At 34.6% G+C, this 15,374-nt stretch overlaps 1 protein-coding gene across 1 annotated transcript in view; it reads left to right on the forward strand.

Moving 5' to 3' along the window:
* Nucleotides 1–15,374, forward strand: part of LOC114327407 (probable chitinase 10) — a 127,095-nt gene that overhangs the window by 16,466 nt on the left and 95,255 nt on the right. The window contains exons 2-7 of the mRNA XM_028276017.2: nt 7,928–8,036; nt 12,336–12,562; nt 12,742–13,169; nt 13,223–13,417; nt 13,978–14,229; nt 14,372–14,613. Of these exons, the coding sequence (XP_028131818.1) occupies nt 8,019–8,036; nt 12,336–12,562; nt 12,742–13,169; nt 13,223–13,417; nt 13,978–14,229; nt 14,372–14,613 (1,362 nt within the window). The 5' untranslated portion in view covers nt 7,928–8,018. The remainder of the gene's footprint in view (nt 1–7,927; nt 8,037–12,335; nt 12,563–12,741; nt 13,170–13,222; nt 13,418–13,977; nt 14,230–14,371; nt 14,614–15,374) is intronic.

Consider the following 15,374-nt stretch of genomic DNA (forward strand, 5'->3'; position numbering starts at 1 on the left):
CTGTGAGTTCATCTCTTTGAGGCCCAAATATCACTCAGAGAACCTTTCTTCCAAATACCAGCAGCTTATTTATTTCCCGCTGATATAGAGTCCATGTCACTTCCATATTAACAACTGGGCAAAAAATTGACATGTACCGTCTTAATTTAAATTGTCTTTTTAGCAGCTTAGACCTTAATAATGATGATAGGGAGTCTATTTAATGATCTAATCTATCCTTGCTGAAATTTTTTTTCTATGTGGTTGTCACCTGTAATTATCGCCCCCAGATATTTAAACTCTTTGACTACTTCGAAGTTGTGGTCACTAATAGTTTTGTTCTGTCTAATTCTTGGCCTTGGATTTTTGGTTACTAGTATATATTTTGTTTTCTCTTCATTTATTCGAAGGCCCAGGATGTTCTTCCCTTATACCGATTGCCTTTCAGGACTTAAGAGATCCGTTTTCCCTTTAATATTCCTCTGCCCTCCGAACCATTTAATAGAACCTCATCTGCTCCATCCGAAGTTAATCTTCGTCTGTAATTATTATTATCTTATTCCCTCATATTCTGAACTATACACACTTAGAAAAACTACCCTTAATGTTTATACTGCTTCTTCTTCTTCTTAAAGTGCCGTCTCCTCAATGGAGGTTGGCTACTACAATTGCAAACTCTTCTCTGTCTTCAGCTGTTCTTATTAGCTGTTCAAAATTTAGCCCTGTCCATTATCAGATATTTCTGAGCCACGATAGTCTTTTCCTTCCTAGTCCTCTCCTTCCCTCGATATTTCAATAAGTGACTTGGATCATATATTTTTTGCATGTGACAAATATGTGACACAAAGAAATCTATTGAATATGCAGCTATTGCAAAAAAACGTTTATCCCCCATATAATCTGATGAACTCACTAGCTTTGAACAAACCGCCAATCTTTAGGATTCTTCTAGATTATGTTAAGTCGTGTAAATTGAAACTTTAGATTAGGTCTAGCTTTGCTACCTTTGCCTTATCTCTCTGGTAATAATACCCCGTATCCCTACTTAGTCTGTGGTTAGTCACCCTGAACGACCTAGGTGCCAAAAGTTGTTTTTCCCTTCTCTACCCTTGATTGTTCGATTGGATTCGTAATGGTCTTGGTGTATGGTAGGTTTGGTTAGGCGTTGATTTTAAGAAGTGTTGCTGGCTAAATGGGCGCAGTTCCCAAAGGCCATAAAAGAAGAAAAAAAAAACCCTAAACAAGGTAACCCCAAACCCCAAAAACACGCTTTACACAGTGCTAGCAGTCGAGCCAGCTGAACTCTAGTTTTTTTATAAATGTGTTACTCCTCTATCCCTCCTATTTTTTATTAGTATAAGAGCTGTGAGACATTTTTGAGTAGGTATTTTAGGCAACCTGAAAATTTTTCAGGTAACTCTTCCATGATAGTCTAATACAAAAATGCCGGTCTGGCTGGAGGGTAGCGGTTATTTTCCCCAAAACTCCCCCCCAAAGTTACAAAAAGGGTAAACATTGTTATTACACAAAATATCATTGACGTGACTTTAAAGTAAATTTAAATATTCAAAAATAAAGAAAATAAACAGGCCAGGCGATTTGAGGGCGACTTTAACTCTGCAAGATACTTGCATGGGCGCCCCAGGATTATTTTCAGGGGATGCATCTGAACTTCAGAAGATTTCATCTGAATCTGTACATACTATTAACGAGTATAAAATATACAACTACAGGACAGGGAAGTACAATTATTATTTTGACAGGGTATTTTTTAATATTAAAAATAAATATTCTAAAAAGACAGGTTTCTTTTGGTGAAATTTTCCAACTGCCATGTGATCGAACAAATTACGCGTGCATATAAATGAAAAGCGCTATAGGTAAACAGGAGTGTGAGAAAGAGCGTATACCGATAGCTGTTTGCGTCCTCTGTTGTACCTGAGCGAGTCCGTTCGCTCGAGAAAAATCACGTGACCTGGCGATCCTATGTTGTTGTGCCTCGAAACGTTAGAGTAATTATTATATATTATAGTTTTTTAAGTAACTTTTTCTTAATTAAAGGAAAATAATACGTACTATACAATAGATTTTGCAAATATGATAGAAAAAGACAGATTTATTATTATAAAGTTATAGTAGAAAAGTATAAAAGTATAAACTAAATTGATTCTGTGTCCGAATCTTGTACTTCTTCTTCAAACTCCTCATCTGAGCTTAAATATTCACTGTCTTCTTCTTCGTCAGACTCCTCTTGAGACTCAGATTCCTCTTCTACATGATCTGTAAATAGTTGTAATATGTATTTAGAGTTAATTAAAAATTAATTAGTGATTAATTAATTGAGTTGCTACATCATCACATTGTTTGATTTGCTTGTCTAGAAAATGCTTAGAAGAAATGCGTTCAATGTGCTTCCCCGTTTAGGATTTTGTCCTCTTCAGGGTTTGTAGTGAATGTGTAGTGTTGGCAGCAAAAGCAAACAGTCCGAAAAACACACTGGGGCAAGCGCCGTGTCCTGGTGTTCTTGGATCCTGGGTTATGCCGGACGGTGGTGTCCAGAAGGCTAAGAAGTCAACAGAGAAGAAAGTTTGATGGATTGTTGTTGGTTCCATAGACATTTACGTGTACTGTCCGTGCTTTGCTCTCGACCAGTCTCCCTAGAAACCATTGTACAACGACAGGCGAACCTGCGTCCCTCGTTGGCGGTCAGGAGGTGGCTTTGAGCGCAGCGTGGACAGTGAGCGTTCGAGTGGAGAAAATAGTTGCGGCTATTTTCTTGGGACGAACAGGTATAATTGTTGAGTTGCTACGTATTTTCTGTCCTTTTATACGGAGTCGAAGCCTGGAGAATCACGGGCGCATCTGAAGATAGACTTGCCATTGTTGAGATGTGGTGTTATCGAATAATGTAAAAAATATGGACGCAACACGTAACAAACACGGAAATATTAATAAAGATAAAAAGTCAAAAAAATACTCAACACTATGAAGGAAAGAAAAATGAGCTACTTTGGTCATATACTAAGAAATAAAAAACGTGATGTAATTTATAATATAAGGAAAAGTATTAAGTATTAGTTATACATTAGTTTTTAATTAATTCTAAATACATATTTACAACTATTTACAGATCAGGTAGAAGAGGAATCTGAGTCTCGAGGGGAGTCTGACGAAGAAGAAGATAATGAATATTTATTTTGGCTCATTTTTCTTTCCTTTATAGTGTTGAGTATTTCTTTTGCCTTTTTCATCTTTCTTAATGTTTCCGTGTTTGTTACGTGTTGTGTTCATGATATTTTTTACATTATTCAATAACAGCACATCTCAACAATGGCAAGTCTTTCTTCAGATGCGCCCGTGATTGTCCAGGCTTCGACTCCGTATAAAAGGACAAAGAATACGTAGTAATTCAATTAAACTAAAAAGGGGTAGTTCCCTGGGTTGGCTGTATACCTTATAGTTAAACAAACTGGAACATGAAGTAAAAACCACTTCTATGTAAAAGGTATATTTACTAAAAATTTTTAGAATCCCAATGGATTCAATAAAATGAGTTCATCAGAACGTTTTCAAACCTATCGGTCCATTATCAGTGAATTTGAATACTTGCAAAATAGCCCCAGAACCAAACAATGGTTGTGATTATAAATAAATCTACATTATGTCTTACTTAGTAGTCATCGTTGACCGAAGATGGTTGATTGGGTCCTCGGGTAGAGTTTCACCATGTTCCCAGAGGTTTAATCCCTGAACATCGGCGTTTAGCCATTTTAAATTTATTTTAACATAATGTAGATTTATTTATAATCACAACCATTGTTTGGTTCTGGGGCTATTTTGCAAGTATTCAAATTCACTGATAATGGACCGATAGGTTTGAAAACGTTCTGATGAACTCATTTTATTGAAACTATTGGGATTCTAAAAATTTTTAGTAAATATACCTTTTACATAGAAGTGGTTTTTACTTCATGTTCCAGTTTGTTTAATTCAATTAAATTATCGCTAATTAATTTTTGTAGAAGAGGAGTCTCGAGGGGAGTCTGACGAAGAAGTAGACAGTGAATATTTAAGCTCAGATGAGGAGTTTGAAGAAGTACAGGATTCGGACACAGAATTAATTTAGTTTATACTTTTATACTTTTCTACCTATATATTTATAATAATAAATCTGTCTTTTTCTATCATATTTGCAAAATCTATTGTATAGTACGTATTATTTTCCTTTAATTAAGAAAAAGTTACTTAAAAAACTATAATATATAATAATTACTCGTAACGTTTCGAGGCACAACAACATGGGATCGCCAGGTCACGTGATTTTTCTAGAGCGAACGGACTCGCTCAGGTACAACAGAGAACGCAAACAGCTACCGGTATACGCTCTTTCTCACACTGCTGCTTACCTATAGCGCTTTTCATTTATATGCACGCGTAATTTGTTCGATCACATGGCAGTTGGAAAATTTCACCAAAAAAAAACCTGTCTTTTTAGAATATTTATTTTTAATATTAAAAAATACCCTGTCAAAATAATAATTGTACTTCCCTGTCCGGAAGGAATGTGCATAGCTTTGCATGTATAGTTGAAAATTTTATACTCGTTAATAGCATGTACAGATTCAGATGAAATCTTCTGAAGTTCAGATGCATCCCCTGAAAATAATCCTGGGGCGCCCATGCAAGTATCTTGCAGAGTTAAAATCGCCCTCAAATCGCCTGGCCTGTTTATTTTCTTTATATTTGAATATTTAAATTTACTTTAAAGTCACGTCAATGATATTTTTTGTAATAACAATTTTTACCCTTTTTTTAACTTTGGGGGGGATTTTTGGGGAAAATAACCGCTACCCTCCAGCCAGACCGGCATTTTTGTATTAGGCTATCATGGAAGAGTCACCTGAAAATTTTTCAGGTTGCTTAAAATACCTACTCAAAAATGTCTCACAGCTCTTGGACCATATGCTTGGGCCATTGCATAAAAAAAAACAAACAAAAGACCGGTTCCACTTTCCATGAAGAAGGCAGCAAAAAGGAGATTGTTTCATCAGAGGATGACAATGAAGACGCTCAATATGTAGACACGGAGCCAATCGAAATTCTACGTTGGTCGAATCACCAAGATGAAAGATGATGAGGGAGACTACGAGGTAAAATGCCTTCTAAACTGAAAAAGCATTTCGTGAAGCCTCCTGTTAATGGCACAGTTAATTACCAATATTTGTGTTTCATTGTGCTCCAGCCTCCCCTTCAACTACCAACAGATTATATAAATATCTGTTACATTAAGCTCCAAAACCGCGAAAAATTTCTTCTTCTTTAACAAATTTCAAACAAACTTCTTGAAAGTTCTCTAAAATGCACATTGTTAGTTATATATTGTTACATTCCCTCAAGTAAGAGCCTTGCATGGTTGATCCGATAATGAAATAACAAAAAACTAGTTAAATAATTTATTTCTCGATCCAAATGTATCTGTAAATAAAGATTCTCGTCCATTTGTGTGACTGGTAGCGAAATTATTACACGTTTTTCTCGTTTAACTGGTCGAGCTGCGGACTGGTAATTGTTGAGAAGAAGAGAAAGAACACCGTTTGAGATGTTTATAATCACCTTTTTTTCGTTCCATGTCGCGTTTACAAAGAACTCATTTGCATACACTAAAAGGTGCTTAAATTGGTTCGGTATTGATTTCAGAGAAAGACAGATTGGAAACATTTCGGTGAACCGTTAAAATCATGATGCGGGATTTTAGAGTGTTGTCTTTTATGCTACAATAAAAAGTACAAGTTCATGTTACAGGCACTTCTAAAAAAATCAACAACAAATCTCTTGATTTATGAACAGTCAGTTAACCTTTTTTTTTCTTCTTTTAAGTGGCATATTCTCTTAGAAGGTCAATATCTTAGTGACGCGTAGGTCCATAATATTAATGTTTGTTCTAGATATTGATTTAAGAGTCCTTGTTAAATGGTTTTTACACTTTATTTATGCTTATTGACTTCAAGCTTATAGACTTCTTATATCAAGAGAAGCTCCACCTATGTTAGTTGTGGAGTGAAGCCCTTCCACCGATACAGCGTGGCTTGTATTTGTGGAGTGCTCATAGCTATCATACTCTTGCCCTTGTTCCTTAACTTTCGGTCAGTTTTTCGTTCTCCTGCTTTTGGGTGACCACGAAAATCTTCAGCAGAAAAAAGTCTTGACTTGACCAGCTTCTGGATCAAGGGTACTGATTTAAAGTGGCTTCTTCGTCTACTTGTGGGAGAGAACCATTGGGCGACTCACTTGGCACATGTGTCTTGGGTGGTTGATGATCCACAGTGCCTGCAGGTGGTAGATCAGTCACAATAAGTCACAAATGGATGTATCCCACTTTTTTGAATCCTGAAACGATATTGGGAGGAGTCATGCTTTTTTGATGAGCTGCAAGTGTAGCAAAGGGAATGTTTAATAACTTCCACAATAGTTATTATGCCATCCAACCAGAAAGGATGACTAAGCCAAATGTGCCTGGAAATCTTGCTTGAGTCATAATGCTCCTTAAAATAGACCCGTGAAAAATTATCACTGGTGGAATAGTGCTGCCATATGCAGAAATTATGGATACTGTGGTGAACTTAGTGCCATTTTCTTTACTTGTGACTTTGCCCGCTTGCTTAGCCTTTTTAGCAATTATTCGTTGGAAATTTTGTACAGTTAATGTGACCGTTTCATCTAAATTGATCGTCCAATCATTAAATTCTGGATGATGTATGGGCAAGACCAAGGGTACGAAGAAATCAAAGACTGTGTCAAATGGTTCATCCATTTGGAGGTGGGGGTGTTATGGTTTGGGCTGGAATCTGTTTCGATGTAAGAACAGATCTCTGCCTTTGCCAGGACACTATGAATGGTGAGATGTATAAACAGGACATTATTGAATATATTGTTAATAAAAAATACGTAAAAAATATGTGTTCAATATTTTCCAAAAATCTATCGAATGGTATCAAACACGACCCCCATGGAGATGGGTGGGGGTAAATTTAAAATTTTAAATACGAACGCCGTGATATTTCGCGAAATTAACATCGGATTGAAGAACTGCAAAATACACGTATTCAATATTTTTGAATAGCCCCAATTTTTATTGCAGATTTGGATTCTTTACGTAAAAATAAGCAACTTTTATTCAAGACATTTTTTCGAATTATTTTAGATGGCGCTATAATCGGAGAAAACGATTGTTGGAAATGGAAAATTAAATTAAAAAATGGAAAGTCCCCCACTTCATGGAAAACTTAACTTTTTTTGGTTTTAGGAACTACTCTTCACAACCCAATAGGTCCTCATAACGCTCGAGTAACTGCAAATTTCGCATACTTTCCTCCCCTACTACCTATACGACTTATTAGGGCACATTGTCTATTAATGAAAAATTTAATTCTTATTTTTTATGGATAATTATTCCTTTTTAAATCTTTTTGGGAAATAACTATAAAGCATGTTTAATTTAAAAAACAATAATAATCATAAGTTGTTTATAGTTTATTCACAATGTCCCTAACTTATGCCGCGCAGTTTAGTGAAAATTGTGGTAATTTTTAGAAAGACTTTATAATTCTTATTATATTATCAAATAGCATTTTTAGGATCTTATGATCACTTTCTTTTAATATCTCTACGCTTCTACTTCATTTATGTAAGTACATCTTTTCATTTTCAACTCTTACAAGCCATTTTCGTAGAGTTTGAAGACCTTATAGACGTCTGGAAATATCCAATATATAATATGAAGGTGTAAGTTGAACATGCTAAGAATTATTAATATCCGATGGTCATTGTCGCCATTGTCTTTTCTTCGCTATATTGGTCAGTGGCACTCACGTACACCAAAGGCTAATCGTTGATCTTCACTTGGTTTTTGTTGATTTAAGTGTAAGGTTAAGTTTGTGATTCTTTGCAGGGTTCCACCAGAGAGGGAAACAAAATCAGCTTGATTTCGTAATAGTTGGAATAGTTTTGTACATGGAGTCGATGTGATCAGCTTAGAAAAAATGCGGAAAGAAGTTATTGTAAGTATACAGTTTTGCCGCCATTTTGTAGAATTTCAGTTTGTATTGAAAGTCATTAGTTATATAAAAGTATTTTACAGTCGGAAAAATGAAAGAATACCCATGAACGATCACATCAATCACTTATTTTGTATTGGCTGTCTTTTTCTAAAAATAACAAATACAGCAAATACAAAATAAGTGATTGATGTGATCGTTCATGGGTATTCTTTCATTTTTCCGAGTGTACGTGATGTAAAGCCAATTTTAATATATAAATTAGAGATCTTGATCGAATGTTTTCCTGGGTTTGAAGAGCTGCACCTAGATCAATATGTAGAAGATTTTTGACAGAGTACCTACAGCTAAAATTTGGGAATTTTTATCTAATATGGATCATCTTCTTTAAGTGTCGTCTCCTAATTGGAGTTTCGGAGTTTGTATATTATCATCAGTATCATCACTATCTTTAGTCTATCTACCACTTCTGTAAAACGACATTTTAAATAACTGTAGCTTATTAAATTTGTGTTCTTGCTTCGGTGTCCAGCTTTCAAATCCATATTGTAGTATCGCAAACTATCATCATCACTATATTTACTCTATCTACCACTTCTCTAATACCACATAAATGACATATTGTAGTTTCGAAAACACGTAACATCACAGAGCTCTTACTCCCAGTTCTAATCTAAGATCTTTATTGCAGAGAATTGTTTTTCCACATTCAAATCCATACATCCTTCAGCTATCACATTAAAAGCAAATAATGCCTCTCTGTATTCTAGTTCGTTTCTGAACCCAACCCAAACTGATTATCATCTATTCTTTCTTCCAGTTTTTTATTTATACGACCTGTATTTAGTCTACTATAATGTCTAAGGTTGCATCATTTAGACATTTTAAGCTTTCTACTGGAATTTGGTCTGGACCTAGTACTTTGGCATTTTTGCTGCTTCTTTTGCAATTTTAATTTGCTCTTTTAACATCTTTAAAACTACACTATCTTATATTTCTACTACCATAATATGTTGTCTTTGAACAACTCGTTGTTGTATTCTGCCCATCTCTTTAATGTTTCGTTAGTATTTAACACTAGTTTCCCATTTGTCTCTTTTAGTATTGTGTACTTATTGTATTTGTTTATTTACTTTTTGTACATCTGCATCTGATTATCTTTGTTTTTGGGTTTTCCTCAGTCGTCTATTGTTTCTTTTTGTATCTGGTTGGTGTGTTTCTTTTTGAGAATTTCTTTTTGACTTTGATCTATTTCTGACTTTATTAATGACCATTTCTTATCCACTTTAGTATTTTGCAGAATTTATTATTTGGCATTAATTAATCGGTTCTTGATTTCATTTAACTATAACAATCCTAATATGGACATTAACCATAAATATACTAGAAACATACAAAGCCTTTATAGGGAGACAGAAAATCTGTCATAATTAAACATATTATAATATCAGACCTTTCCACCATCAAAGAAGGGATGAGACAAAGAGGAACCCATTTGGTTATTTTCCAAAGTTCACCCTCATAGACAACTTCTGAGTTATGATTGATTTATATCAATTTAGTTTGGTTCTCTTTGAAATGAGGCTCTTATACAGCCCTTCTATATTTTTTGCCGTTTGTGATTCTTCCTAGATAGGCCAGGAACCGAAGCTTTCACCTCGCAATTTTTACAGAATTGATCGATGTGCTTCAAAATTTGAGAATAAGTAGTAGATAGTCCAAGGATCAAAATCTATATTCTATATGATTCCGAAAGGCGCTTTTACCATGGAGGTGGTTGCCACCTCATCTCGGGGGTGGAAATTTTTTATTATATTTTGACCGCAAAAGTTGATAAAAACATTCATTCTAAGCAAAAAATGGTCTATACATTTTTTTGATAAAATTAATAGTTTTCGATTTATTCGCTACCGAAAGTGTTAGTTTCGTATAGAAAAAATCAACGTTTTTCGATATACTCATTTACGATTCACTCAATTTTTGCCGTAGAAAAATTTTTTTCAACCTAGGTTCTTAGGAATTAAATATCCTTCAATTTTATATAGAAACATTTTTGAATTTTTGCGTATCTCTGATGCTAATCTTTCTATTCTGAATAAAATGGCATTTTTTGCCAAACTACAAAAATTCGTTATTCGCTTTTAACTCCAGTTTTTTTTTAAATAATCATTCTAAGCCAGTCAAACTTCTATAATCTATTAATAATACATAAATAAATAACAATGAATAATTCCAATGACTAAAAATACCGTTAACTTACATTATTATGCTTCCAATTGGATTTCTCCTTTTTTTTTTCAAAAAAATATATTGATTTTTTAACCGTAACTTTTTTAGTTTTTATCTTAGAAAGTTGGTTAAAACATAATTTTGTAGGTTTTTACAAGATCTATAAGCCTATTAAAATTAAATATTTTTAAAATCCTCAGTCGCAAAAAGAAGTTACTTTGAAAGGGTTGGTAAAGATGATTTTTTCATGTTATTACAAGTTTTAATTGTCAATAGTTCATTCAATTTTTTCCATAGAAAAATGTTTGCAAACCAAGTTCTTGGGAATTAAATAAGCTGCAATTTCATATTTAAACATTTTTTCTTATCTCTGATGCTAATCTTTTTATTTAAAAAAAGGCCATTTTTTCCAAAATACAAAAATTCGTTATTCAATTTTAACTCCATTTTTTTAAAAACTAATCATTCTAAGCCGGTCAAACTTCTAGAACCTATTAATAATACCTTAAGTAAAAAAGACCAAATAAGATCAATGACTAATTTTAATTAGGGTGGTGATTAGGGGGTTGCTTGCGATCACTTTTTCGCTAAAAAAATAGGGACTGACATTCTTTTCATTATAAGTCACTTAATTTTTGAGCTAGAGACTTTTTTTATTTCTGGAGATAGATATTTTTAAGTACTTTAAATTAGTTTAAACAAGATGTCCTTGAAAAATGCATAGTTTTCCTGTCTTTTGACTTTGAAACTACCATATTTAGCATTTGACGAAGAAGAGCCAGCATATAATAAAATATAGCTCGATTACTATTGGTCTTAAATAAAATTAAAAAAAAGGGTTTTGTGTATTTTTTCAAAAGGTACATTTTTATTAAGTAAAGTTGTTTTGATAAAACCAAAACATTTGGAGTTATTAGCAGAAAACTTGAAACATTGATTTTTTCGATATAGAACTACCGCTTTCGATAGCGAATAAATCGAAAACTATCAATTTTATCAAAAAAATGTATAGAACGTTTTTTGCTTAGAATGAACGTTTTAACCAACTTTTGCGATTAAAATATAATCAAAAATTCCCACCCCGACATGAGGTGGCAACCACCCCATGGTAAAAGCGCCTTCCGGCATGATATAGATTTTGATTCTTGGACTATCCACTACTTATTCTCTAACTTTCAAGCAAATCGATCAATTCTGTAAAAATTTGCTAGGTTTTGTCCTATTTTAAGCTTCATTACTTATACTAAGAATCCAGTATTAATTCTCCCTTGTTATTCTCTAATCGATAAACTCTAACTCTTATATCGCGTTTTTCACCATACTATTATTTACCAGATTCGTTTATTTTTCTTTCATAACGCACCCTCAATATCTCTTTAGCCTTAAGCGGCGGCCCTCACTTCGCCTATCCACCTCTTTCTCGGTCTTCCTACTGGCCGATGCGCGACGTCCCACCATAGTTCCACTAGCGTTTTACTAGATGTTCTGGTATTATCGATTCTTATAAGGTAACCTGTCCAGCGCAATTTTTGTATTTTTGCATAACTAGCTGTAGAAGGTTCATTGTAATATTGATATATCTAGACTGCACACCAGTTTTATTCAAGGTTCTGACATTCCAAAATCATATCTCGAATTCCATATTTTGTTACCTAAGTCATCACCTGTCAATCTGTGCTATACTCCGAGGCTCATCTGTTGGTTCCGTAACTATAGTCTTTTTCAGGGATGAGTAGTTGGCCCATCACCCAACCACCTTTTCGGAGGACCATTTCTCCCTTCCTCTTAGATCCTGGTCCTACTTTCCACTACGGTTGGTTACGTAATCTCCAGTAATGTTGCTCTAGTTTGTCGGGGTTTCACATTTCTTGGAGGTGAGGATAGGAATTGAGAAGCAGTGGCTAAAGGTGTTATCAGGAAGCAACATCATATACTGAGTATCACTACTGCTTAAATTGTGGCAATTGTTAAGGTCTATATAACACTAATGGAAGTTAGGTTTAGCAAATCATTACATCAGTTTGATTTTTATACAGAATTATATTTCACATTCACATACTTTACATATTTTAGTTAATATCACTGCTTCTGCTATGCGTCTCACTAACAGAAGAACGCGCGACAAGAACAAAAACTAGAATTAAACGTGACTCACATATGCCACCTCCCGGAGTGCCATCTTTTCGCAGAGATTCGGTGGAGCATGTACCAAAAGACAAAAATCTAGCCTACTCCCTTCCACCAGAATATGGAAGTGTTAGTCTTCCGCTTAGAGCGGCTGTTGAAAGTATTCCAAATATGTAAGTACCTACTAGCTCAAGAATGAAAATAATCTACTAGCTTTCTTCTATTCACATTTTTGTACAAAACAAGCAGTCGAGAATAGAAAAATCTAGTAGCTTTTTGCTATTCAAAATTAATTCCAAAACAACCAATTGAGAATAACTTTTGTAAGTAATTTTTTTAAATTATTTTATAGATTGGAAAATTCAAGAAGGCTACCTCTAAGAGACGCAGTTGAAAAACGCCCTCCTCCTGATGAAGCTCTCGATCTTCAAGATGGTTTACACCACGATTCGACACCCACTGGCCAAGTATATCTTTCCGATGACTCCGTGGAAACACAAGCTTACAATCCACCACAAGGTGGCTATAATAACGTTTTCATTCCAGGACAATATTATCCCTACCAGTATTCATACACCTCTTATCAGGATTTTCCTAATTACCAGTTCCAGACTCCTTATTCCCAGTTACAGTACTTTCAAGGTATAATATCTGATTATAGGAAAGTTAGTCCTTATAGAATAGATAACGGCTATCAACAGTTGATCGTTAGTCCGTTTGGTTTGCCGTATGGAAGAAGTCTTAGAGATCCTCTTTTGGTGGCAGAACAAGCAAGATCTGGTTAGTATACAACTATTTTTTGTTTAGTAGTTACTAACCGTATTCTTTTATAGACAAAGGTAACTCAAATGAACAAAAAATAGTATGTTATGTGGAAGGTGTCGCTTCGTACAGAAAAGAACCTCTCGCGTTTAATCCTGAAGATCTGGATCCATACATTTGCACTCATGTTATCTATAATTATGCTACTATCGACCCCATTAGCTACACTATTACATCCAATGATGAAGAGTACGATGTTGTTCAAGGTAAGTGGAGATTTTTATAGTTTTAAAAATAATTTGTCTACTGCTGTTCTAATCTCAGCTATTGTTGGTGGGCTCTTTTCTCTGTTGTCTGCTTGGTCTAATGGTATATCAGAATTATTCACCTCCCTACTATTTTTGCTTTTGTTCAGTTTCTGGTAAAACTTTCTTGTCTCTGTTGGATACTTTTTTTATATTTTCCTCTTCTTTCTTCGATGGATTTTTTTTTTCGTTGCGTAGTTGTTTATATTCCTACTCTGTTTGTCGGGTTCTGTGCCTCTGTTGCGTCAGTAAATTTGCTCTGTTTTTTCTTTGTGTTATAATCTGACATTCTGCATCAAACCAGTCATTCGTTCTTTTTATTCACTGTTTCTGTTTACCTTCCATGCTTAGTACTTCTTCAGCTACTTCTTTTATGTTTCTGTACTCTTCCCACTCCTCATTTGTGTATATTTTTTTTTTAATTTGAGTCGCACCATTCTTCTTTAGGTGCATTATTTTCATATTATAAGCAAGAACTGAGAGATTGATTTATTTAATCGATGTTATGTATAATATTTTAGGCGGATACAAAGCAACTACAAGCCTACGCCAGAAAAACCCTAATCTCAATATTCTCATTTCACTTGGAGGTAGTAAGGAGGATGGTTCTCATCGTTTCAGTAATATGGTATCCAACGCCAGAAAGCGCATGAACTTTATCCAGTCTGTTATCTCATTCCTTAATAAATACGATTTTGACGGTATGGAAGTACATTGGGATTATCCAGGAGCTGAAGAGTCTGGAGGACAGATAACGGACAAAGAATTTTTGGGTATGTTCCCCATTTTCGGTATAATAAAGAACTTAGCCTATTTTTTTCTATTTTTATTATTATGAAAAGATTTGCAATATCTTCGTTTTGTCCATTCTTGCTTCGTTCTGAGAATACCTGTAATAATATAAATTGTTTTTAGCGCTATTTTTGGAGGAGACTGCCGAAATCTTCAGGCAAAAGAAGTGGGAATTGGTTCTTTCCGCACCAGCGTCGAGGTTCAAAATAGAGGATGGATTTGATCCTATGAAAGTTGGAGATATTGTCGATTTTGTGAATGTACAAGCGTACGACTTCCACTTGGAGAGAGAAGCAGTAGCAGATCATCCGGCCAATTTGTTCGCCAGACCTGAGGATAATGGACTAAATATATTTTTGAGTGTGGTATGTATATATGTATTTTTCTTTTAGTAACTTCTAATTCTAATATGGAATAGTTCAGCGCGTTCTCTAAAATGAGTTTCTCCTTCCATTACTAAACTTTATTTGATATTCAGGGAGGGAATAATAACTTCCTTCAGTCATTTAAGAGAGTGTCGTTGAGAGTTGTAAGGAAGCAGGTATGTATCTGAACCTACGGAAAACCAAAATACTCATAATAAGTAAACAACTGAATATAAAACCGTCTGTAATATGTAAATAATACCAAACTTAAGCAAGTTGATAAAATTGTTTCCCTTGGATATCAGTTAAATTGTAACGCAGAGTCACGATGAAATTAGATACAGGATAGAGCAGACCACAGCTGCTTTTAGAAGGATGTCCAAGGTATTATGTAACACAGACCTAAAATTGGCATTGATGATCCACCTACTTGGCTGCTACGTGTTCTCGGTCTTACTTTATGGTGTCGAGTCTTGGACTGTGAACAAAATCGATCTGAATCGTCTTGAGGCTATCGAAATATGATGCCATAGAAGAATTTTAAAAGTTTCCTGGGTGGAGAAGATTCGAAACTCCACAATACTGAACGTCTCATCAAGACTACTGAAATTATGAAAAGCATCAAGAAGAGAAAGCTGGATATTTCGAACATATAATGAGATGCCCCAAATAAAGGTTACTACAAAATATTATGCAAGAGAAAATGGCAGGCAAACCCAGTCCAGGACGAAGAAGAGCTTCATGGTGGTGAAGCACGACAA

This window comes from Diabrotica virgifera, chromosome 2, assembly GCF_917563875.1.
Source record: "Diabrotica virgifera virgifera chromosome 2, PGI_DIABVI_V3a".
NCBI classification, from domain to species: domain Eukaryota; kingdom Metazoa; phylum Arthropoda; class Insecta; order Coleoptera; family Chrysomelidae; genus Diabrotica; species Diabrotica virgifera.